This window comes from Pinus tabuliformis, chromosome 5_1 (genome assembly GCF_031772625.1).
Source record: "Pinus tabuliformis cultivar Carrire ecotype Pingquan chromosome 5_1, CPIR1, whole genome shotgun sequence".
In the NCBI taxonomy this organism is placed as follows: Eukaryota; Viridiplantae; Streptophyta; class Pinopsida; order Pinales; family Pinaceae; genus Pinus; species Pinus tabuliformis.
This window is the reverse complement of record NC_142305.1, coordinates 996,347,670-996,372,012: the sequence shown is the minus strand read 5'-3', so window position 1 is coordinate 996,372,012 and position 24,343 is coordinate 996,347,670. Positions and strand designations below refer to the sequence as shown.

The window sequence follows — 24,343 nt, the reverse complement described above, 5'->3', positions numbered from 1 at the left end:
GTTTGAGGGGCAACTGTTCCACCAAAATCATCTTGAGATTAGCACCTGCCTTCGTCTCTTTTTGAGATGTGCCATTTGGGTGGGAAAAGACCACAGTGAGAAGTGAACCCTGGGGGATGGCTTACCACTATGTTGACCTCACCAGTGAACTTATGCCCTATTGGCAAATCCATCTGTTTTGATTTTTGGCAGATGTAATTTTGATATTTGAACATATTGAAAAATGCCTTTTGTGCACACTTTTAATATATCAATTTCATTTGTTGTAACTGGTGTATTGTTGAAGATAGTAGAATTTCTTTGATTGTTGCTTATGGTTATTAAATTCTTCATGCAGATTGTTGAAATTGTTAAAGAGCTTGAGGGGACAACATTTGCACTTGAACGAACAGAAAAAGAAGTTGGTGATGAAGTCATTTCATTGTTGTGGCAAGATAAGGATCCCAGTAGTGGAAATGATACATCAGAAATGGATGTTTTTCGTCGGGTGGCTACTAAGCTAAACATCATGTCTTCAAGAGCTGTGTTGTCAGAAAAAAGAGCCTTAAAGATATTGCTTGATAAAGCCCGCTCTGATAAAGACAAGAAGGAGTCCATTATCATATATCTCTTGCATCTTTTAAGAAAGCACGCTATGTTCTTCAAAAATGAGTATTCAGATGGTGCTGATTCCCCAAACTCAGGTCCATGTTCTCCATCCATCAGAGATTGCATTGGTGAGGTTAGTAGGAATGGAAGAAACATTGAACGTCGTGCTTCAAAGCTTCACTCATTTGATACAGCTGGAAAGGAAATTCCTGGAAGCTCAGGAAGCATTCCAGTACCTCCTGAAGAATTCAGATGTCCAATTTCTCTGCAACTAATGTCTGACACTGTGATTATTTCATCTGGCCAAACTTATGAACGGGTTTATATAGAGAAGTGGACTAATGAGGGTCATGATACATGTCCCAAAACCCAGCAAAGCTTGACACATCTTGGTGTAACTCCTAATTATTGTGTCAAAGGTCTAATTGCAAGTTGGTGTGAACAACATAGAATTGAAGTTCCAGAGCCATCTACTCCATGCCCTCCTGTGGCAGGTTGGAGATGGGACTTGGCAGATTCTGGATCTGTCAAGAGCATTGATGGTGGTCGCCTGAGGGAGGTCAAGGTAGTCCCATTGAGGGACAATCAAGTTGCATGTGCTTGTGAGGATGATGTTAGTAGATTATCAACTGGTAATTTTGGTAACAGTTCTTACTGTGATTCACCGGCTATGCTAAGAAATGAAGGATCGAGTGAACTAGGTGATACAAGCCTTTCCTGGTCATGTGACATAGTTGAATCTCAAAATGTCAAAGAGGACCCTTGTAAAACATATGAAAGGTTGCTCTCAAGCCTTGGTGGACCGTCACTAGAACTGCAATGTAGAGCAGCAGAAGAGATTAGATTTCTCACAAAGGATGATGATGAAGCTCGTTCTTACATGGGTGCCAATGGTTTCATTCACATGCTTGTGAACTTCCTACGTTCTGCTATTGATGCATGTAATGCCCAAGCACAAGAGACTGGAGCCTTGGCGCTTTTCAATATTGGTGTGAATAATAACAGGTAGAAGGATGTCTAAAATATTTTTTAGTTTATCAAAATACACAAGTCTAGCTGATGTGATTTATTCTTTTACTAATCATCTTAAAACATTTTTGCTTACTTGTGTTCATTCTTTGTATTGTAGGAACAAAGCAGCAATCTTGGCTGCAGGTGCAGTGCCTCTTTTGTTGGATCTTCTTGATTCTGAAACATCTGAAGCAGATGTAGCTGTCTTGCTTATGTTATCTAGTTTGGAAGGTAATAAAGCTAGCATTGGAGCTTCCGGAGCAATACCTTTTCTCATTAAACTGATGGACTCGGAATCTAACCAATGTAGACAAGCTGCTATAAATTCCTTGTATAATTTATCAACATTCAAGGGAAACAGGTCCTACATGGTATCTGCAGGAGTTGTTTCCAGGCTTGCTCATCTTCTTCTTGTTGCAGAGGGTGACTGTACAGAAAAATGCCTTACAATTTTGTATAACCTTGCTTCTACTGAAGAGGGCAGAGCAACAATTGCTGATACGGAAGGCTGCATTGGAACCATTGCAGATATTCTTGATACAGGTAAAACCATTGCACAAGAACAAGCAGCAGCATCTCTCTTATTGTTATGTACTAATAGTTTTGAGCACAGTCAAATGGTTTTAAGGGAAGGGGTCATTCCTTATTTGGTTACTCTTTCTATGAATGGAAGCCCAAGGGGAAAGGACAAAGCACAGAAATTTCTACAGCATTTCAGAGAGTAGCGACAGCAAGATGTTTCCTGCCAGTCTTCTACAGCTGTGTGTACCCCTCAGCCATCAATCTATGGGGAGAGCTTGAAGGAAAATAAAACAACTTATAGAACAACTTCCAAAAAGATTGGCTGAACATTAAGCCTCTTTTGGAAGGCAAAGTCATTTTCTTTTTATCAGTGTTAGTATATGCGAACCAAATGGAGGTAGAACGTTTATCTTTAGTTTCTGCTGGAAGTCCTTGTAAATCAATTTCGTTTATTTTACGGTTCTAAATTTTCTACGTAGTTGGGACCATTCAGAGGCTGCCCTGACTGTTTGTTGTAACGAAGTTAGGAATTGAATCATCTCATAGCTTGATGATTTAGGAATATACTGTACAAAAGTTTCTGAGGTGAAAAATAATTAGATAACACTGCTTTGTCACAGATTTGTACATTATCACAGAGAGGATAATTGCCTCTTTCAGTAGATGTGATGTTCTTCTATTCTAGTATAGCCTGTAAATATATATCGGAGATTTAGTTTGATCATCACATCTTAATACATTCCAGACCAACTTCTCCTTGTTTATTGGATCACACTGAGTTTGCACTTGTTAATCTGTTGCTGCTACCAATAGATGTGTAAAATTTTCTTTTCAAGGTGGCCTATGGGGAGTGGTGATTGCTATGTTTCTTGAAGTAATTGTGGCTGGTATAGTATTATCTGTCCACCAAAGGACAGGAAACAAGAGATCAATGCACACGGAGTTATGTAATCAATCTTTCTCCTCCCATCTAAACGTTGTATAAAAATGTTTATTTTCCAAGGTATATTTTTAAAAAATGCTCCATATATTACATTGTAAATCAAGGATACAAGTACATTAATATTGTACTTATTCTAAGAAAATTTTAAAGGGAAATATTCGACCACGCATATAGGTGTGCAACTTTACAAACTTTTTAGACTCAAATTGCAACTATGTTAATTTGATCTTGAATTTGGTTAATCTCTCTTCATTACTATGTATCTGTCCAAGTTTTGGTATTTTAATTTTGAACTTCTGTATCTGTCCATCTTTGCATATTATGTCACAAGCAACCATACTCTCGAGTCAATATTTATATGCCTATATTGTTACCTTTGTTTCTTGTTATGTAACTGTTGTTACCTTTGTTTCTTGTTATGTAACTGTATTTTCCTGCTAGCATTTTTCTAATGCCCCTTGATCTTTGTAAGCCTTTGAGCTTGCAATCTTTTGTTTTCTTCTTGCCTCCTTTATGCTTTCAAACATGCCTTTCTTTCCAGTGTCATGTTTGTATTGTTGATTCTGTATCTCTTTGTCTTCCTTTGTGACAACTTTGATTTCCATATTTATGGTGTTGTTGACATGCGAAACAATGTTGATGAATTGTTAGTACCTTGATTAGTAATCAACATTATAAACAGTTGACTACTAATCAATGTACTAACAATATGATTTATATAATATTTTAAATCATACATGTTAAATGCACAAGTAACATCTTTTAGGGCAATTCCAACAGCACTAAATTGTATGAACCTCCATGGTGATGACATCTCATGATGTTCTGCAATGCCCATGTAAAATTCTATTTGTGAATACCCTTGCAGCAAAACTTCTTGGATATACATTCCTTATACATTGATTGAGCAGAGCTTTGAATCTTGAAATATATGAGGAAATGCAAGTTGCAGGAAGGTTAGTTAACCATTACTCATTTCAAATAATAGGCAATAGAATATTTACTCTCTGATTTCATGCTTTGAGAGCATCATAAGCCAAAGAATAGGCTTTTGGTTGCTATAAGGACTAGGACAAATGGTTCCTAGCACACATCTTCTGAATTTCATATTCTAAAGTCATAATAAGTATTCTACTTGAGTCATGTGCATGCTTAGCTGATAGAAAGATGAGAAAAAGTGGCAAAATGAGGTTAACATATTAAACTTTCAAAGTCAATGGGATTGGTGAGTAGTGAGAAGTGATAGTAACTGAATTGGACACAAGTATCAAGATGTGGATTTTTTAGAAACAGAGAATCAGGCATGCAGTGAATTGGATAGGTTGTAGAGGTGCAATCCTTGGGATTTTACCAAGATATCTCAGCCATATTTAAGATACAAATGTACATGCTGGACATAAATATCTTCAGCACAGATTGTCCATTAGTTTCTCAACTCCAAAGTAAACAAGATGAGCTTTTCAGCACATAGTCAAACAAGTTATTGGAATCATCTGTTGCATGTTGCAAGACCCATCCTTGCTAGATCTACTTTTTTATATTTTGGAGTATGAAGGTCTTATTGAAACCAAGTTAACTTCCTTTGAATCTGGTACCTAATATTTTCTCATTTTCCCATGGCACTACATAATGTAATTAAGCCAAGAGGTAAAAATTGACAAATAAATTGCAACTTTAGCTACTGTGACAGACTGTAAAGTATAGCTCCAAATATGTGAGAGTTCCTGTTCATAACTTTACAGACAATGAAAGTCTCTTGTTCAGTGACTGTTCAATTAAATAACATGCTTACTTTCTCCCGATTTTTACTCTTCGTGTGTTTTTCTGCTATTAGCTATCTGGCACTGCATAGGTTACCAGAGTGCATAATTACTAAGTCATTCAGTGGCTCACGAGAACATAGCTCTCTTGAAAGAGAAGACTTTTCTTGTCAAAATTTTATGTGAAATACCAGTTTTTTTTCTAACTTCTTGAGTGAGGTGAATCTATTGAATATTCCCATCCAAAATGAATTAAATCTATTACCAACTAAACCTTGGCTCTTGCACTCTAGAGTATACAGTCAATAGTGTGCAAATCTGTTACTGAAGCCCTGCAAATTCAGTTGAGGGAGGAATAGCAGAATGAGCACAAGATGGGAGAAATATTGGTGAAGGATTTATCAGGTGGTTAGAAGCACTGGATGCTAGATTGCAGCATGGTGATTTTGAAGAGGGACAAGAGAACCATGGAGCTCAAGTCGGGGTAATTGATGTTGAGAAATGTAGCTCAGACAAGAACTTCCTACACAAGCTTCAGTATGAATGCGGAGTGAGTGGTTTTAGACATTATGAGGAATGATGCAGAGGACAAGATGACATAGTGAGACCTACAGCAGAGAGCAACAGAATCTACAGAATCCCAATCCTGCAATCGTCTCAACAATTTGATTTCCAGACAGATGCAAATTACTCACAATAGTGCCTTTTTCTGAGGTTCCATCAAAGAACTCCTAAACTTGTATTTTATTGATTACCAAATGGAGTGGAGCTGAACATCAAAAGTTTAGAAATATAACAGATTGCTAGCAAAAAATTCACTGCAATGGATTTCATTATATTCAATTTATTACAAAATGCTAGAACTGTTTCCTCAAGACCGTGGAAACTGCCACAATATTGAATAATACTTCCCTTGTGCTTCCAGAGCATCATTTCGTGTAATGATGCCTATACAAAAGGTAAATTAATCTATCATAGCTTTATCACTTGCTGTACAACTGGAAGTCGGAAAACCATGGACTAGATAAAATACAAGCCTTCAACCATGACCATCACTTCCATGATGCGTTTTACAACAAAAAATATTTGTATAGATAAACATTGTGTGCTTGGCAAAAGACCACATTGTGTGCTTGGATGAGAATTGCATGCTTGGAAAAATACCACATTGTGTGCTTGGCTCACAATTTATGTCTTCCACATTGAGGTTCAATGCATGGACAATCCTGGTTGGAAGCAGAACTGTAGAACAACCTAAAAAAAAAAGAGCATCCACGTTACAATTTTGAAAATTGATCAACGCCATCATTATCCTAGCAGACCATAAACTATATGTGACCAGGAACATCACCACGCATATATACATGAGCACACAAGATCAAAATAAAAACTTTTAACGAACACACACCTAAAAGATAACAATCGACGTTGATTTGGGCAATAGGACAGTTAACACTTTATCACAAGCATAAAAGGATAGAACATCGTTCAGTGAATATCAACAAATCATGAAGAGGGCATGTTCAGAATAACATAACAATCTACTATGCTATCATATACTATTCCATGAAGGCAAAATCAGCTTGATGAAGTCATGAAAATCCAACGAGATCTCTGACTAGAGGCAAGGAGCAAAAAATCCAACAACAAAAAACGAAATGATAAGGTTCAAACCTCATTGGCCTTTCACCATCTAACAATAAATTTATAAAGATGTAAAATATAAATATCTATAAATCTAATAAACATCAAACCATGAACATAGGTATGAGAACATAGTAACTACATGTTTAAGTATAAAAATCAAACATGTTGCATGAACATAAATAAGTAGAGAGATTCTATTTGACAGCCAGCATGATGGATAGGGAAAAAATAACAGCATGAGCATGAACAGATTATGAAAAAAGTATTTTCATAACAACATAATAGGGAAACATAAATATACTTATCATATGAAAATGGGCCACCTCACGACGCCATGAAAACCTAGCTTATCTATTCTTTTTGCATACCTCATTGATTCCCACTAGAGTTGAAGTCCTTCCATAGATGATCAGTCATGGCAGAAGATGATGCTTCTCCACTTATTCTATAGTTACCTAGAAAAGTGTCAAACGTTATCGCAAAGAAATTTTCTAGAACATCAAGGTATATGTGCACACACAATGAAAGAGTGTCAAATGTACCTGGCATGGCAGGTAAGGTTGGATGGTCTTGCATCTCCCTTTGGTCTTGGGTTATCGCCATGGTTGGGGATTGTTGCATTGCTGTAAAAATAAACATAGCACATGTTAAAGAATGGTGATGATGAAATACTTAAATCTAAAACGATGACTTTATTCAACACATGAAACTAACCTGGAACCATAGACACAACATTATTTGATCGATGACGTCCTCTCTTATTGAGGTATTGAAACTCAAATGGTTCATATTCTGATGGATCAACATTTAAATCAATTTCCAAACCATTGTTTTTTTTTATGCTTCTTCTTTTCTTTGTGGGGCTAAGGAAACTCTTTTTCCTCTTCAAAGATGGATCAAGAGAACCCAATCCAGGTGTGAAGTCAAAATCAGTAATGTGCAAATTATTGGCTTCATCCAACATTTTTTTAAGCATACCAGTCAACTGGATTGTCTTCGTCAAAGTAGTAGGAGGGTTATCTAAAATGAGACGTGTATAGCTAAACAACTCTTCCCTTGCCAAATGAAGTGCCTCGGCATCTGCATCAACAACAGTTGTGGCCATAAGAGTAGCATCGACATCTGCATCATGGTTTTGAGGCTGTATATCGATCTCAGGTGGGTCATTGCATATGTTATCCTCTGCATGCTGATGAAGCAATGGATTTGAATTATCCAAGTGGAAATACAACCAATTAACCTTTATGGCGTGCTTGCAAATGTTTCCACGGATAGACCATGGACATTCACACGTTATAAAATCCTTACGATACCAGGTGACAAGGTATTTTTTACCTCGATCTGTCTGACTTCTCACCCAATAAGCACAGTTTATGCTCTCATGAGGACAACAATCAGTATACATAATTTTTCTTGCTCGTTCCACTGATGATTCTAGTTTCTTTTCTCTCTTGTAGTTGTTTAGAAATCCTTCTTCTTTTAAGATTTCCTTGAACCGATAACAAGGTTCAACTGTTGTTAGTAGCATATGCAATAACCAATCCATCCTCCGGGCACATTTTTTCCTTCTATCAAATAGAAATGTTGTTTTTAAGTAACAATGGTATGACTCAACAGCATTATTGGTCTCCTGATTTGCATGAGGAAACTCCCGACAACCTTTCACCCACATGCCTAATTGCAAATAGAACGATGTCAGTCTCACTATATCACCTTTATAAAAGAAAAAAATGAAAAAAATGTTTACTTACGAATCTTATCTCCAATGACCCAATTCTTGTTGAAATAGTCTAAGAACTTCTCTTCATCTGCAAACTTAATAAAAAATTGATTGATTGCATCTTCAACTTCATAATTGAGAGTGTGTTTCATGATGAAACCTAAGTCACTGAACATCTCTTTGGCTTTTATGGAACTAGTGGCCAAACGATTGACATTTTTCAACCAAGCCCTCCGTACATGCCAAACGCATAAGATCACATCACAACCTGTGATCCTCCTGAGATATTCAATGCATGTTAGTATGGTATTTTTAGAAAAAATGCAAGTTTGGTTATATCATGACAATGTTAAAGTTACCTCAGGGCACTGATTTTAGCCAGTGCATCATCAACCATGAAAGCATTGACTTTCCAATCAGGACGAGCTTGGAAACACTTGTGCATGAGCTGCTCCAGCCATATTGCAATATCATCTGATGTGTTTCGTGATGCCACGACCCATGCAATAGGGACTCCGCTTTGTTTTTCATCAAATGCCACGAGTGTATACAACTGGTACTGTCATTTTCAACATTACATAAATTCAAATACAAGTTATTAATTATTCTGAATGTATACAAATTAAATAAATATATTCAATAAATCATTGGCATCTAACTTACCCCGTATTTATTTGTGTTAAATGTTGAATCCATGGCTATTAAGCTATTGTGCGATAACTTGACCATTGTCTCCAACATCCACTTTGTTTGAATCCCTATTATAAAAGGGACCTCCACACCATTGGGCTTTTGGTAAAAGAAAAAATCTTCTCGATGCTTTTGATACCAAAGGTTTACACTCATTTCATCCTTTTTGTGAAGTTGATAATTTCCCTTCGCCAACTTATTATAGATGTTTACAATATCTTTCCTGCATAAGAAGAAATCTCTATCTCGAGCTGCCACATCGATGTCAACATGCCTTTTAATGTGGGTTCTATACACTTCATCAATAGGCACTCCCAAAAAGAAACAACTCTCTACATATGCAACAATGTCCCTTGACAGCTTTGGCCTATGCAAGGCCCTGGTCTCACCTGAAATGTCACATTGACCATGACAAGCCCAACCTTCCCTATCTTCATGTTCATACATATTGAAAGTTAATATTCCTCTATCAGGAAATTCATGCATAACTTTCACAATAAAGTGGCATTGGCAACCCATCTTCTGCACAAATGAGGTCCTTCATTTAGCTGAAAGATTTCCTCTTTTGTCCTCTGGACCAAATGAACAATGATAACTACACAAAAAATTTAAATTGTTAGTACATACAAAGAAAGATAACCATGGTTTCAAATGATCCAAACAATACATATTTTAAATACTCACATATCATATTGCAATGAAGCAGTAGCTCATCCTGTTGGAAATAATACTGAGAGGGGGGGGGGGAGGGGGGGGGGGTGAATCAGTATTATCAGATCAGATAAAACTTTTCAATTTCATACTCAGAAACATATACGCTACTTCAGTTAAGTGAACCCGCGTGTACATGTTACTGTGTCTAAAGCAACTAGCGTATATCCAGAAATCTTATGATTCAGTTAGCTTATCTTCAGTAAATGCATCAGAACATTATTAACCACATTGACAGTAAACAGGTGCAGTATAACAGAATAGATCATCACATAAAAGCCACACACATGAACACCATGATATAAGGTGGAAACCCAATGTGAGTGAAAACCACCTGCTGCAAGTCGTCTCTTTCTTTCTTTAATAAGAAACTTCAGTTTACAATCTTTTGTATTGGTGCAGCCTTATACCAGTACACAGGCTACAACCTGCAGAGGGCTACAACCCTCTCTCGTTTTCAAACTACTTCTGGAAGGGAGCTACAACCCCCTCAGCTCTTGTACTAGCCGATCCATTTACTAGTACGTAGGTGCTGACCCTACAGAAGGCTACAACCTTCTTTCCTACAGGGACCACGTTTCATCAATTTTCAAACTGGATCCATGAGTATAAAACAAACACTGCTGCAATACAATCATCAACTTATACTTGCATCATAATTCTCTATATCACCCAATATTGAATCACTGAAACCCTGTCATCAAGAACACATAACACAAACCAGAGCCCAGAACTCTGCAACAACCACCAGAATCAACAGCAACCTAAAATATCAAATCTTATTATGCATACGCTACTTTGATATACCAAAACCGCGTGTATACGCACTTTCTCCAAAGGCAACCCGCGTGCAGATCTAGAAATAATTACTTATACCTTCGCTGTCAGATCCGACCCTTGCCAAGCGTCCCGAACAGATAACCAGCAATACCAGATCTTCTCACTTCATCAGACACACATTGCTTACACCCTTTGCCTAATGATCTTCTCCTTATATAGCCTTAGGCACTTCACAATACCACGGACCAAAACCATAGTAACACAATACCATCAACTTCAAAACTAGGGATCGACACGCCCGTCGAGACACCATGGTCCAAAAGGCACAACTTCCAAGGACTAACCGCCACGGACCAAAGGTACTTTTCACATGTACGCGCTTTTACTGAAGCCAACCTGTGTGTACACGCTGGTTTTCCTTAATGAACCTACGTATATCTCTTTCTTGTCCTGCTGTACTGAGATCTGTCCTCTGATCAAATTGCCATCACTTGTACCTGTCTCTGAGTGAGTTTCCATCAAGGACAACACTTGTATCATAATGCCAACAATCTCCCCCTTTGGATTTGATGGCAACCACCACACCAAGTCACTCTCCCCCTTTGACATCAAGGGCAAAGGGCGGACCAAGATATTCTCTTCTTTGGTATACCTTATGCTGTCCATACTCCCCCTGAGTACCTGCTGAAATCTCCAAATGTGCTCCCCCTTTGTGTATGCCAAAGTGTACCAATCTATCCATGCTCTTGCTGAATTGTGTTGTTCATGCTCCCCTTGACTGTAGGCAAGATCTGCAAAAGATGTTCTTCAAGAAGAACAAAGACTTATACATCATAGAGGACCTTCCTATCACCAAAAGACTCAATACATACATTCATCACCCAACCTAGTGGGGATATACCAATATTGACTCATCCACCTAACCATGTGGAGATACATTAAGAGTTTACTCATGATAAGACATGAAAATTACATCATTCATCCCAGGCATAGTGGGGAAACCAACATAGGCCGTTACATGACCTTGACATCATAAAAGAGATATCACAAAAGAGATACATGACATAGTGATGAAATATCTAGACCAAGACTTATGAAAGCCACCAGCAGCATCATGATCTGTACCATAAGCATCAGCCTGCATTCCTTTGATCAAACAGCAAGATGTATCATTTAGCTTCATAGACTTTATCAACAACTTCTAACCATAATTCCAACAATGAATAATTTGAAGTAGATGCTCCCCCTAAGCGTGAGCCAACCATGACTGAACCATTTCCTGAGTCTGTTCTGCTGTCCTTTATGCTCCCCCTGAGCCTGAGCCAACCATGACTGAACCATTTCCTGGGTCTGTTCTGCTGCCCTTTCTACATATACGCGACTTTGCAGCCTGTAACTCGCGTATATACGCGACTTGTCTTCATTATATCAGCGTATGCAAGATGGAATACTGAAATTCATCACTTTCAGATTCCCCTGTGTCTGTTGTGTCAGATGTCTGAGTTATGCCACACCTTTCTGTCTCTGTCTTCTTCAATTCCTGGAACTGTGATGATGTATGGTCCTCTTGTTTTGAATTTTGAAATCTGCTCCTGCATTCCCTTGCTTTATGCCCATAGTTGTTGCATGTATAACATCTTACATATTTCATGTTCCTTCAATCACAATCAATTGCTTTGTGTCCATATGCATTGCAGGCAAAGCAATATCCTCTGAAATACCTGGGATGTGATGATAATTTGTAATGGTCTTGAACCATTCTACTTCTACATCTGGCTGCAACATGTCCAAGATTATGACATACATAACATTCAACATTATTCAGTGGAGGAAATAATCGTCTATCACGTCCATAGTTAGGAGTAAAGGATCTTCCTTGAGGAATTTCTTTCCTTGGTTGTTCCTTGTTGAGCATTTCAGATTTCTCATTAGAGTTTCTTGCCTCACCTTGTGAACTAGATTCACCTTCAACATATTCATGAAAACCAAGACCAGTTTTGATAGCAGGAGACCTTTGACTATTAAGAATATCGTCCAAGACTTTAGTACTATCTTGAAATCGTAAAAGCTTATCCTTTTCTTTTAATTTACCTTTCAAGATATTTACCTCAACTTGATGTTGTTCTTCCTTTTCCAGATACTGATTCCTTAGGTCTTCTTCAGCTTTTCTTCCTTCTTCCACTTGTCGCTTTAGTTTGATCACTTCATGTTCTTGATCTTCAAGAGCTTCTCTGTTCTGTTCTCTTGATTTTTTAAGATCTTCTTTTAGAGAGAGGATCTTTGATTCAAGTCTCTGAATAGTTATGCTCTGATCCTTTACTATATCCTGCAATTGCTCCCTTACCCTGGTTTCTGTCTCCAATTGTTCATTTAATTTGGTAACTTCTTCAGTTTTTGCATTCTTCTGTTCATGTGCCATGAGACTTCTAATATCTTCACTATTATTGGATGAAGTATTCTTCTTTTCATGTGCCATGAGACTTCTAATATCTTCACTATGATTGAATGAACTTTTAATATGGGTATAATAGCTTCTACCATCTTCTTCAGATATCTTTCCTTTGTTATGAGGGCATCTAGCAGCATAGTGACCAACTCTACCACATAGAAAACATTTGAAAGGTAGCTTACCTTTGAACCGTCCAGTTCCCCGTTCAAGATTCTTGACAAAATTTACCTCATCTTCTTCCTCTGACGCTTCGAATGCGGCTTCTGATGGTACCTCTTCTCGCATTTCAAAAGCAGTTAAGATCCCGTGAAGCTGTGACATGGTGATTTTCTGCACATTCTCCTTTTCTTCTATGGCAGATACTTTAGAATCAAATTTAGCAGACAGAGATCTCAAAACCTTTTCAACTAAGACAACTTCCTCAAATTCTTCACCTAGATCCCTCATACAATTTACAATCTCATCCATACGCAGGAAATAATTAGCTATGCTTTCATTACTATGCATCTTAAGAGTTTCATACCGGATTCTGAGAGTTTGAAGCTTTGCTCTTTTTACCTGATCATCTCCTTCGTAGCTTGTAACGATTTTGTCCCATATTTCCTTAGCTGATTTGAAATGCATGATCTTCATAAATTCTGATTGTGTCAAACTACTCAATAGGACAGTAACAGCTTTGGCATTGAGCTCATATTGCTTTTTCTCTGTTGGATCTGTAGGAGTTGCTGATGGGAATTTGTATCCTCGTTCTACGATTCCCCAAACTTCTGCTCCAAGTGATTGTAGATATGCAGTGGTTCTTATCTTCCAGTGGGTAAAATTGTTCCCGTCAAAGACTGGTGGCCTGATCTGTGCCTCTCTTTCTGGATTAGCCATTCTGATGGATCTTTTCCTTCAAGTGATCAAGCTTCCTCTGAAGAACCTGCTTTGATACCAATTGTTGGAAATAATACTGAGAGGGGGGAGGTGAATCAGTATTATCAGATCAGATAAAACTTTTCAATTTCATACTCAGAAACATATACGCTACTTCAGTTAAGTGAACCCGCGTGTACACGCTACTGTGTCTAAAGCAACTAGCGTATATCCAGAAATCTTATGATTCAGTTAGCTTATCTTCAGTAAATGCATCAGAACATTATTAACCACATTGACAGTAAACAGGTTCAGTATAACAGAACAGATCATCACATAAAAGCCACACACATGAACACCATGATATAAGGTGGAAACCCAATGTGGGTGAAAACCACCTGCTGCAAGTCGTCTCTTTCTTTCTTTAATAAGAAACTTCAGTTTACAATCTTTTGTACTGGTGCAGCCTTATACCAGTACGCAGGCTACAACCTGCAGAGGGCTACAACCCTCTCTCGTTTTCCAACTACTTCTGGAAGGGAGCTACAACCCCCTCAGCTCTTGTACTAGCCGATCCATTTACTAGTACGTAGGTGCTGACCCTACAGAAGGCTACAACCTTCTTTCCTACAGGGACCACGTTTCATCAATTTTCAGACTGGATCCATGAGTACAAAACAAACACTGCTGCAATACAATCATCAACTTATACTTGCATCATAATTCTCTAGATCACCCAATACTGAATCACTGAAACCCTGTCATCAAGAACACAGAACACAAACCAGAGCCTAGAACTCTGCAACAACCACCAGAATCAACAACAACCTGAAATATCAAATCTTATTATGCATACGCTACTTCGATATACCAAAACCGCGTGTATACGCACTTTCTCCAAAGGCAACCCGCGTGCAGATCTAGAAATAATTACTTATACCTTCGATGTCAGATCCGACCCTTGCCAAGCGTCACGAACAGATAACCAGCAATACCAGGTCTTCTCACTTCATCAGACACACATTGCTTACACCCTTCGCCTAATGATCTTCTCTTTATATAGCCTTAGGCACTTCACAATACCACGAACCAAAACCATAGTAACACAATACCATCAACTTCAAAACTAGGGATCGACACGCCCGTCGAGACACCATGGTCCAAAACCATAGGCACAACTTCCAAGGACTAACCGCCACGGACCAAAGGTACTTTTCACATGTACGCGCTTTTACTGAAGCCAACCTGCGTGTACACGCTGGTTTTCCTTAATGAACCTGCGTATATCTCTTTCTTGTCCTGCTGTACTGAGATCTGTCCTCTGATCAAATTGCCATCACTTGTACCTGTCTCTGAGTGAGTTGCCATCAAGGACAACACTTGTATCATAATGCCAACACTTTCTTTTGGTTCTTTTTTTGTTTTTCGTTCGAATTTACATGGAGCAATAGGATTTTCCTCCTCTCCTTTGATAAAGTCAGCAACTCGTCGTAATGGGATTACAGCAACTCGATCAATACTATTGTTTTTTCTATTTATTTCCGCCCAAACCAAGTCTTTACTAGAGAACGTCATTTTGTCTTTGAGGTCTTGCACCTCAAGATCAATGATATATTTCCATTTGCTTCGTTTGTGCATTTTCAACTGATCTGGTCAAACAATATGCAAGGACATCAAAACCAAAATTTCAATCTTAACAAGTTATCCAACATATATATAAATATAAAACCTCTTTTATGCTTTTTTTGAGGTCTAAAATATCAATCACTCAATAATGACAAAAATAAATAGCACAAAAGGATACAAGAAATTTGGAATGCAAGCATTTCCTTTAAGATGTTGCTTCTTTCCTCATTCACTTTGAACATGGCGTTCCTAAAAGAAAAGATTCCTTTGACAACATGAACAGATGCAATCCAATGAATGTTGGCCATGTTTTTTTAGGGTGACCATTTGCTAAGCAGGACTAGACTTGAATGAAAGGGCATTCTACAATGTATGTTTACATCACAACTCTACTAGTACTAGCTTTTGATCAAATGCCATATTTGAGTTTTTCAACCAAATACTAAAAAGAGGCTTCAAGCCATTTACTTACCCTTGATAAGGTTACTGCCAATGGATCAGATGGATTCTGATACAACCTATTAGGAGACAAAAGCATTCAAAATCAGTCCTTGAGTCCATGGGCAGGCTCGGTTCCCATAGCCATTGCTGCTCCTCCGAGCAGGCCCATTTCCTCTACATCCCATTGCTGCTCCTCCGAGCAGGCCCATTTCCTCTACATCTTAATCTCCTGCCAAATCTTATGCCAAGTATGCTGAAATGATCTTGAACCCAAAGGAGCTTAAAGGTGGAATCATGCTTTCTTTTAGTTGGATTCTGCTACTTTTACTTTCATTCATTCTTATTCTAAAGTTGTAATAAAACCTAAATCCCGACTAGAGGTTTAATCTTAATAGACTTGCATCTTTCGAGATCTGATCATGGTTAAAGTTAAAGTTAATCTTCTCAAATGCAAAATTGGGTTCTCTCAAGGATTAATATCGTGTATGTCTGATCTTTCTGATTTATTCAGGATATGGTGATTGGTGCAGGTGTAACCACCATTGCTGGAGGGAGGTCGACTAAATCAGGGCATATCGATGGTCCCAGTGAAGATGCCAAGTTCTCAAATGATTTTGATCTTGTATATGTTAGCAGTACATGTTCCTTGTTGGTTGTTGATCGGGGAAATCAGGCTATTCGTGAGATTCAACTTAACTATGATGACTGTGCATATCAGTATGGCAGCAATTTTTCTTTAGGTCTGCATCCTATATTTTAACAGAACACAAGACTTTTTAAATTTGTTGTTTTGCCCCATTTTATAGAGCAACACCAAAGATTAGAGTCTTGAGACAACTCTCTCCATTTTTTCCTATACGTTGAATGGAATAAGATTACAACTCAGAGATCTTGGAGAAACTATTATAATAATAGAAGAAATTTCATGTTCACCCATCCTGAACTGATGATTTTCAAGCTATTTATATTGCATCGCTAATATGCAGGAATTCTTTTAATTGGAGGTGCTGCCTTCTGTGGCTATGTCCTTGCTCTACTTCAACAAGGAGTTGCAACTGCAGTTTTTCCATGAAGGGTAAATTCAATTACGTTTGTCACATTATTCTTTGCTTTTTGGAGATCATGACCGTCTATTTTGATTCGGGAAGTCATGTCATAGTCCTCATATAACACAAATAGCATTGTCAGAATCTTTGATGTAGAAGAGGACATAAAGCCTAATGGTAGAAAACCAGTTTCTTTGGGATACAATTTGCACTACAGAACTTGTTTCCTTAGACAGTTGCTTGCATAGGTATTTAAAAGCTCACATTTTTTGCATATGGATGGGCAGGGAATTCAGGAGAAATCAGGAAGGTCGAAAAACTTGCCTGGACCTGCCAAAGGATCAGAGAGACCCTCATTCATCCCCATCGATGGAGAACAAGAAATCGTAGATGGTGGCTGGGTTTCCTTCGGGAAGTTCTTTGTAGACATTTTGAAGTCTATTGCGGAGATCATTGGAGGTCTTTTTTCCTACCTTACAGGTGGATTTAGAAGAAATTCTCCTTATAAGAAAGGAAATTTATGGCCACTTCGGGATAGCCTTATTCCAGAAGATGATGATGATATTGAACCCCAGCTAACACCAAGAAAAAAGAAAACAGTGACATTCAGAGAGCCAGAAATCGACACACCCATCTCTCCTCCTTCTTCATCTGGTTCACACAACGGTGATTTTGGGCCCATAAGAGAATATATCAGTCCATTTATTTCTAATAGGTCTGTCAATCAAAATCATGGGTATTATCGGGATGAAGACAATCAAGACCATGTTCAGCCATTGAGACATCATTCTTCTGCTCCTGAAACATATTTTGAAAAGGATTATGATACAACTAATGAAGTTGTCTTCGGAGCTGTACAAGAAACCGAAGGGGTTTATAAACCAGTGGAAATTAAGCTTGTCGACTATAGCGATCCGATGTATAATCATCACAACATCCGGCCCCGAATGGGAATGGGACAATACTATGATTACTGATTGCATTGCATTGCGTAAGGCCTCGTCATAAACAGGGTCCTTCAGCGCTCAAATTCGTTCCTTCGGACAGTGCAATGCAACCTTGGCCAGTAATAGGATTTGCTCAAGCCATTCACTTTTGAAATTCCAACCCTTTGAATGGCTGCAACAGCAGTCACTTTCAGGGTTTCGGGTAGTTCGGCGGTCTGATTTCCCCTCTATTTCCAGCTTTAACCAATGTTTGTGATTGCTATATGTATAAAGCACATTGGATTTGGGTTTGAGTGGGGTGTTTTCGGGGTTGGGTCGATGTAAAGATTCAAAGAATCATGGAGAAAAAGGATGGATACTGTAACAAAGATATGTATGAGTTAAACAAGCATCGTTTCTAAATCCTTACTCAGCGAGATCCTTTTAATGAATTTTGTACCACAAAAACGGTCTATATTTTCATATTGAGGCATATAAAAGTTCTCTCTTATATTCTAAATCTAAGAAAAATTGTGAAAGGATTGGATTTTATTGATATGGATTCAGTTATTGTTTCAAGTTGCTGCTCTTTATTTAACTGGATATCCTAGAAGAATTAGAGTTTTTCAAATTGAATATTTTTCTTGAATCTTCTCAAGAAGAGGATAGCTAATCAAGATCGGGTGAACCTAAATCTCGAACCCCAGTATGGAAATTACACACTGTCTCCTCGGCTGGAAAATAGATAAGCTCACAAGGCCATGTTTGGCCTAGATTTATTTGTGCCCCCTCACTGTCATATCAGGTTTAATAGCATCTTTCACTTCAATTTGTCTTTAAATGTTAGCTATCATCTATAGTGTAAGTTTAGATCGGAATCACACTCAGTTTGTTCTTGAAAATGTATTAGCTAATAAGGCCCTGCTTGGCCTATATTTATGTGTTTTCCCTCACACTCATATCAAGTTTAATAGCATCTTCCAATTCGATTTGTCTCAAGTGTGTACAATGAATTAGCTGCGATCTACAGTGTAAGTTGACATCTCGACTATTTTGTGCACGAGTGCTTAGCATAGAAAGTGCATCAGAATAAGACCGTGCTTGGCCTATATTTATCTGTGTCCTCACTGTCGTATTATCAATTTTAATAGCATGTTTCAATTCAATTTGTCTGAAGTGTTCAATGAACTAGCTGTGATCTATAGTGTAAGTTGAGATCAGAAGCAAATTCAATTTGTTCTTGACATCTCAATTATGTTGTGCACAAGTGCTTAGCATAGAAAGTGTATCAGACCCTTTGAGTGCCTGAGATATTTGAAAGATAGTACTGACCATCTTTATGCATTGGTACTTCAACTGACTGGTGATCAGATCCGGATGTTAGCGAATTTATACAGCCATTCATATCAAGTTTAATAACATCTTCCAATTCAATTTGTCTCAAAGTTTTCAATGAATTAGCTGTGATCTAGTGTAAGTGGACATCTCAACTATGTTGTGCACAAGTGCTTAGCATAGAAAGTGTGTTAGAATAATTCAATTTGTCTCAAAGTGTTCAATGAAGTAGCTGTGATCTAGTGTAAGTTGAAATCTCAACTATGTTGTGCACAAGTGCTTAGCATGGAAAGTGTGTTAGAATAAGGAAATGTTTGGCCTATAATTATTTGTCCCTCACTACTGCCATATCAGGTTAAATAGCATGTTTTCAATTCAATTTGTCTCAAGCTAATTCAATAAATTAGCTGTGATCTATAGTGTAAGTTTAGATCAGAATCAAACTCAATTTGTTCATGAGATCTCAACTATGTTGTGCACAAGTGCTTAGCATAGAAAGTGTGTCACAGTAAAAATGAATGCCCGAGCTATTTGAAACAGAGAACTGAGCCTCTTTGTGCATTGGTACTTGAACTGACTCGTGATTAGACCCAGATGTTAACAAATTTTTACAGCCAGTCGGTATGAACAAGACTTGGTGTTTCAGTGTATGTTGTAATTTTGTGTCACTGTCAGTGGTAGTTTGGAATTTTCACGTTCTATTCACAGAATACTGGATTTAAATATTTCTAAACCTTGCAACACTCACAGATTATTAGAATAATACTGAACTCAAACATATGTAACCGTTTAGATTCTTGGATATCATTAATACTGAATTCAAATTGCTATATCAGTATTTGTGGTTCTTGAATTGCATTAATAGTATTGATCTTTTATGAAGAGCAATATCATGAGCACCGAAGCAGGAGACAGTCCACGTTTCTTCTCAGAGTCCACTAATATGATACAAATGGCCCAATTTAAGAAGGAAACTAAAATCAATAAATAAGAAACCTTTTAGGCCAATACAGCAGGCATAGATATTTCGTTCAAATTCTCTGTTAAAAAAGTGAGATTGAGATATGGCTCCTTTCTGTCTTTTTCATGAGTTTTTAAAGTTCAAGGCTCATTGAGGCACTACCTACTCTTACATAAGGAACAAAAATAATTCTATACTCTTAACACAAAAAATAATTCTAGACTCTTACACAAGGAACATAAATAATTCTAAACACAACCCACTAGAAGTTTCTTTGCTTCTGCATATTATTATATAGTTCATATTAAATTAGGACTCTTTCACATTAGATTATGAGATGGTTTCTACTGCACATTATTATATAAATTAAATGTATAAATTAAGATTATTTTGCATTGCTCTGAGACGCTTTAAGACCTACAAAAGTCCATCTGAAAGTCAGCCTGCTTTAAGAGTAGCAAAATCAATCTGAAAAAGCTAGCTCGAAAAATTCAATCTGAAGACTACGCTGGGACTGATTTGGCCAGCTTGCACTAGATGCAAATCCAACGGTCACAGCCAATGGTAACCACTGCTTTGAACAAGGCGAAGACTATGCCCATGCAGGGTTAAAGTGGATTTTATCTTAACTAATTCAATTCCCTAGCCTTTTGCAGAATATTGCAGAGGCTTTTTTAAAGGTGCTGCATAAGTGCATAATTTAATCAGAACTCGACTGGAAATTAGGTTTCAGAGTGCATAATTTAATCAGACATCGACTGAAAGCTAGACTTGGCAGAAACCTTAATTGGATAACTAGTCTGCAAAATCCAATCTAAAGGCTACCCTAAGACCATGTCCATGCAGAGCCAAAGTAGTTTATATCTTAACTAATGAAATTCCCTAGCCTTTTGGCAGAATATTGCAGATGGAGGCTTTTTCAAATGTGCTATAAATGTGCGTAATTAAATCAGAGATCGACTGAAAATTAAGTTTAAGGTGCTGTATAAGTGCATAATTTAATCAGAAATCGACTGAAAACTAGGCTTGGCATAAACCTTAATTGGATAACTAGTCTGCCGAATCGAATCTAATGGCTACCCTAAGACCATGCCCATGCAGAGCCAAAGTGGTTTATGCAGAATATTGCAGATGGAGGTTTTTTCAATTGTGCTATAAATGTGCGTAATTAAATCAGAAATCAACTGAAAATTAATTTAAGAGTGCATAATTTAATCCTACATCGACTGAAAACTAGGTTTGGCAGAAATCCTAACTGGATAACAGTTCATAGCTAGTCTGGGAAGAAAACCTCATTGGATGACCGTGCACTATTAACCATTTAAGCTGGTTTCATTCAAGCTGGTTTCATTCGGAGTAGTCTAGCGAGGCGGAGGAATTGTAGGCAGGTGCTAAACCACCACTCATGCACCGTTCATGGGTTCATCACGAGTCTCTTTTTGTTTCAGAATACAGGGACTTGGTTTATTTGCTTAATTATTTATGATTAAAATGACACAGGGTTTGAATGAATAAATAAATTCTCGGTGATACCAAATGCTACATTCATGGGTTCGACGTGTTGACTGGTTTTAGCCTGGCTGGTGCAGGTGGTGAGCTGCAGAGCGTCTGAGTGAATTTTTCGGTTGTGCTGGTGAGCTGCAGGCGCGAGTGTTCTGTGAGTTTTAGGAGTGTTCTCGTGACCTGGTGAACTGCAGGGGAGGGAGCTACTGAGTACCAGGTCGAATTGGTTAGGAGCAGCACGCGAAAAACCAGAGTTCGAATTGAAATTTCGGAATTAACTCACATCTTCCTGTCAGATGCAAGTTAATGCCTGGCGGTGGCGGAGGTGGGCGGAAGTCGCGTATGGTGGTGGAGGGCGGAGGAATTGTCCTGTTGCCGGAGCCGGAGGTTTTTCCGGGCGGCACCGGAAACCGGACAATTCCTCCGCCTCGCTAGAGTATTTTGTGTGTTCATAACCACAACCAAAATAACAATAATAAATAAGCCTCATTACAAATTCAAATTTAAAAATAATAATAACTAATAAAAAATTATTGATTTGAGGTTTCTGTGATCTATATTATGTGGTGTTGTCTTCTAGAGTCACCGCATACAAATTTTTGGAATCGACATTTCAAACCATCCTCCGTGGTTCATCATCACAATAGATCCATGAGTGAAGAAGTGAGGACTCAATAGTGTAAATAAATAAAGGTGAGTGTTCAGATGGAAATGAATGGCAGTCGACCAATTTTTGGAGAATGAATTGACAAGTGGTGATTAATTCAGATTTAGTTTTACTCTTAATTTTTAATGATTATAGTCATAGTTTTTAATATATATCTAGTACTTTCTTCTTTTTAGGATTGTTAATAATTAAAAATTATTGATATTAATTCATAAATTAATTGTTAATTTATTTTTATTTAATGTAACTTATGTTTAGTAGGATCATGCATATTATTTTTAATCATTATAAAATGGATCTAATCTATCTCTAAATTAAATAATTTAATTTATGAGATGGAAATTAAAACTAAATTTAATTTTTGTTTTTATCTCTTTCTCAAATTATTAATGTTATATACACTTTATTTAATTCATTATTAAATACTATTATTTAAATATTAATTACTTTGGAATTGAGATTAAATAGAATTAAAGTTTTTTTAGCTCCAATTTAAAATTGAATTAAACTAATTTTAATTTGAAATTGTTCTAAAGTTTATAAAGTATTATTTTTTATAAATTTTTAAAATTAATTCATTATTAAATATTATTAATCAATTATTAGTTTTAGTTCATAAATGTCATAAAGCGGTTTATTTAGCTCCTTGCTCTTGTGGCAAAACATACATAGGTGAGAGAGGTCTATCTATATTAACTAGGATTCAAGAGTAGCAGTCGATCTATGTTAACTAGGATTCAAGAGCATGTCACTCACATTAAACATAACCAGTCCAAGACCTCAGCTTTGGTTGAGCACTCCAGCAAAACCAATCACCATATTTGTATTGAGAACTCCTATGTGGTGGCCAAGATTGATCATTATCACCATATAAAATTTAGAGAAGCCATTGAAATAGGAAAACACCCTAACAACCTTAAATGCCATAAAGGATTGGATTCCTGCTCTAACCCATGATTCCACCTACTCCTAACTGAACTTGATCTTTCTAGGTTTTCCTCATAATTCACCATCCCTAAAATTTATTAAAATATTTTTAATAAACATATCCTTAATATTACTAAAAATTTATTAAAATACTTTTAATAAACATATCATTAATATTACTATAATATTTTAAGGGATAATAAAAAATTTCAAATGAAAGTTAATTTAATTTAATTTTAAATTAGAATCAAAACTTTAATTCAATTTAAATCTCAATTCCAAAATTAATAATTGATTAATAATATTTAATAATGAATTAATTTTAAAAATTTATAAACAATAATACTTTATAAACTTTAGAACCATTTCAAATTAAAATTAATTTAATTCAATATTAAATTGGAGCTAAAAAAAACTATTTTAATTCAATATTAAATTAGAGCTAAAAAAAACTTTAATTCTATTTAATCTAAATTCCAAAATAGTTAATATTTACATAATAATATTTAATAATGAATTAAATAAAGTCTATATAACATTGATAATCTGAGAAGGAGATAAAAACAAACATTAAATTTAGTTTTAATTTCCATCCCATAAATTAAATTATTTAATTTAGAAATAGATTAGTTCAATTTTATAATGATTAATAAATATTAGGCATTATCCTACTAAACATAAGTTACATTAAATAAAAATACAGTAACAATTAATTTATGAATTAATATCAATAATTTTTAATTATTAACAATCCTAAAAAGAAGAAAACACTAGATACATATTAAAAAGTATGACTATAATCATTACAAATTAAGATTAAAATTAAATCTGAATTAATCACCACCTCTGAATTCATTCTCCTTTAAAAATTGGTGGGCTGCCATTCATTTTCATATGAACCCCCACCTTTATTTATTTACACTATTCAGTCCTACCACTTCTTTACTCATGGATCTGTCATGATGATGAACGGCACATGATGGAAATGTCGATTCCAAAAATTTGTATGCCATGACTCCATAAGACAACACCACAACTAATAAAAAAATTACACCATTAACAATAAATTGAAATTATATTAAAAGATAATAAAAGTTACATTGTTTAATCTTTATAGCATTATGAATTTGGAAGAGGTTGTTTTATATGAAAATTCAAATTAGATACATATTAAAAAGTATGACTATAATCATTACAAATTAAGATTAAAATTAAATCTGAATTAATCACCACCT

The 24,343-nt window shown here is 36.5% G+C and overlaps 3 protein-coding genes and 1 pseudogene across 4 annotated transcripts; 3 read left to right on the top strand and 1 right to left on the bottom strand.

Annotated features, from left to right (window-relative positions):
• The first annotated feature begins 331 nt into the window (after positions 1-331).
• Positions 332-2,498, top strand: LOC149168066 (U-box domain-containing protein 45 pseudogene; annotated as a pseudogene). Its single transcript, XR_016260161.1, has 2 exons — positions 332-1,593; positions 1,718-2,498. The product of XR_016260161.1 is annotated as a U-box domain-containing protein 45 pseudogene (transcript).
• Positions 2,499-5,628: 3,130 nt separating this feature from the next.
• Positions 5,629-7,587, bottom strand: LOC149168065 (uncharacterized). The gene is made up of 4 exons (XM_089431637.1): positions 7,186-7,587; positions 7,014-7,094; positions 6,840-6,926; positions 5,629-6,078 (listed from the first exon to the last, which is right to left on the bottom strand). Exons 1-3 carry the CDS (start codon positions 7,574-7,576, stop codon positions 6,841-6,843), a joined length of 558 nt encoding a protein of 185 aa, XP_089287763.1. The 5' UTR covers positions 7,577-7,587; the 3' UTR covers positions 5,629-6,078; position 6,840.
• Positions 7,588-16,189: 8,602 nt separating this feature from the next.
• Positions 16,190-18,235, top strand: LOC149168063 (uncharacterized). Its single transcript, XM_089431636.1, has 3 exons — positions 16,190-16,483; positions 16,730-16,818; positions 17,077-18,235. The coding sequence occupies exons 1-2, from the start codon at positions 16,258-16,260 to the stop codon at positions 16,813-16,815; spliced, it is 312 nt and encodes a 103-aa protein (XP_089287762.1). The 5' UTR covers positions 16,190-16,257; the 3' UTR covers positions 16,816-16,818; positions 17,077-18,235.
• LOC149168064 (uncharacterized) lies at positions 17,065-17,766 on the top strand. Its single transcript, XM_089430685.1, has one exon. It carries the CDS (start codon positions 17,065-17,067, stop codon positions 17,764-17,766), a length of 702 nt encoding a protein of 233 aa, XP_089286811.1.
• Positions 18,236-24,343: the final 6,108 nt, after the last annotated feature.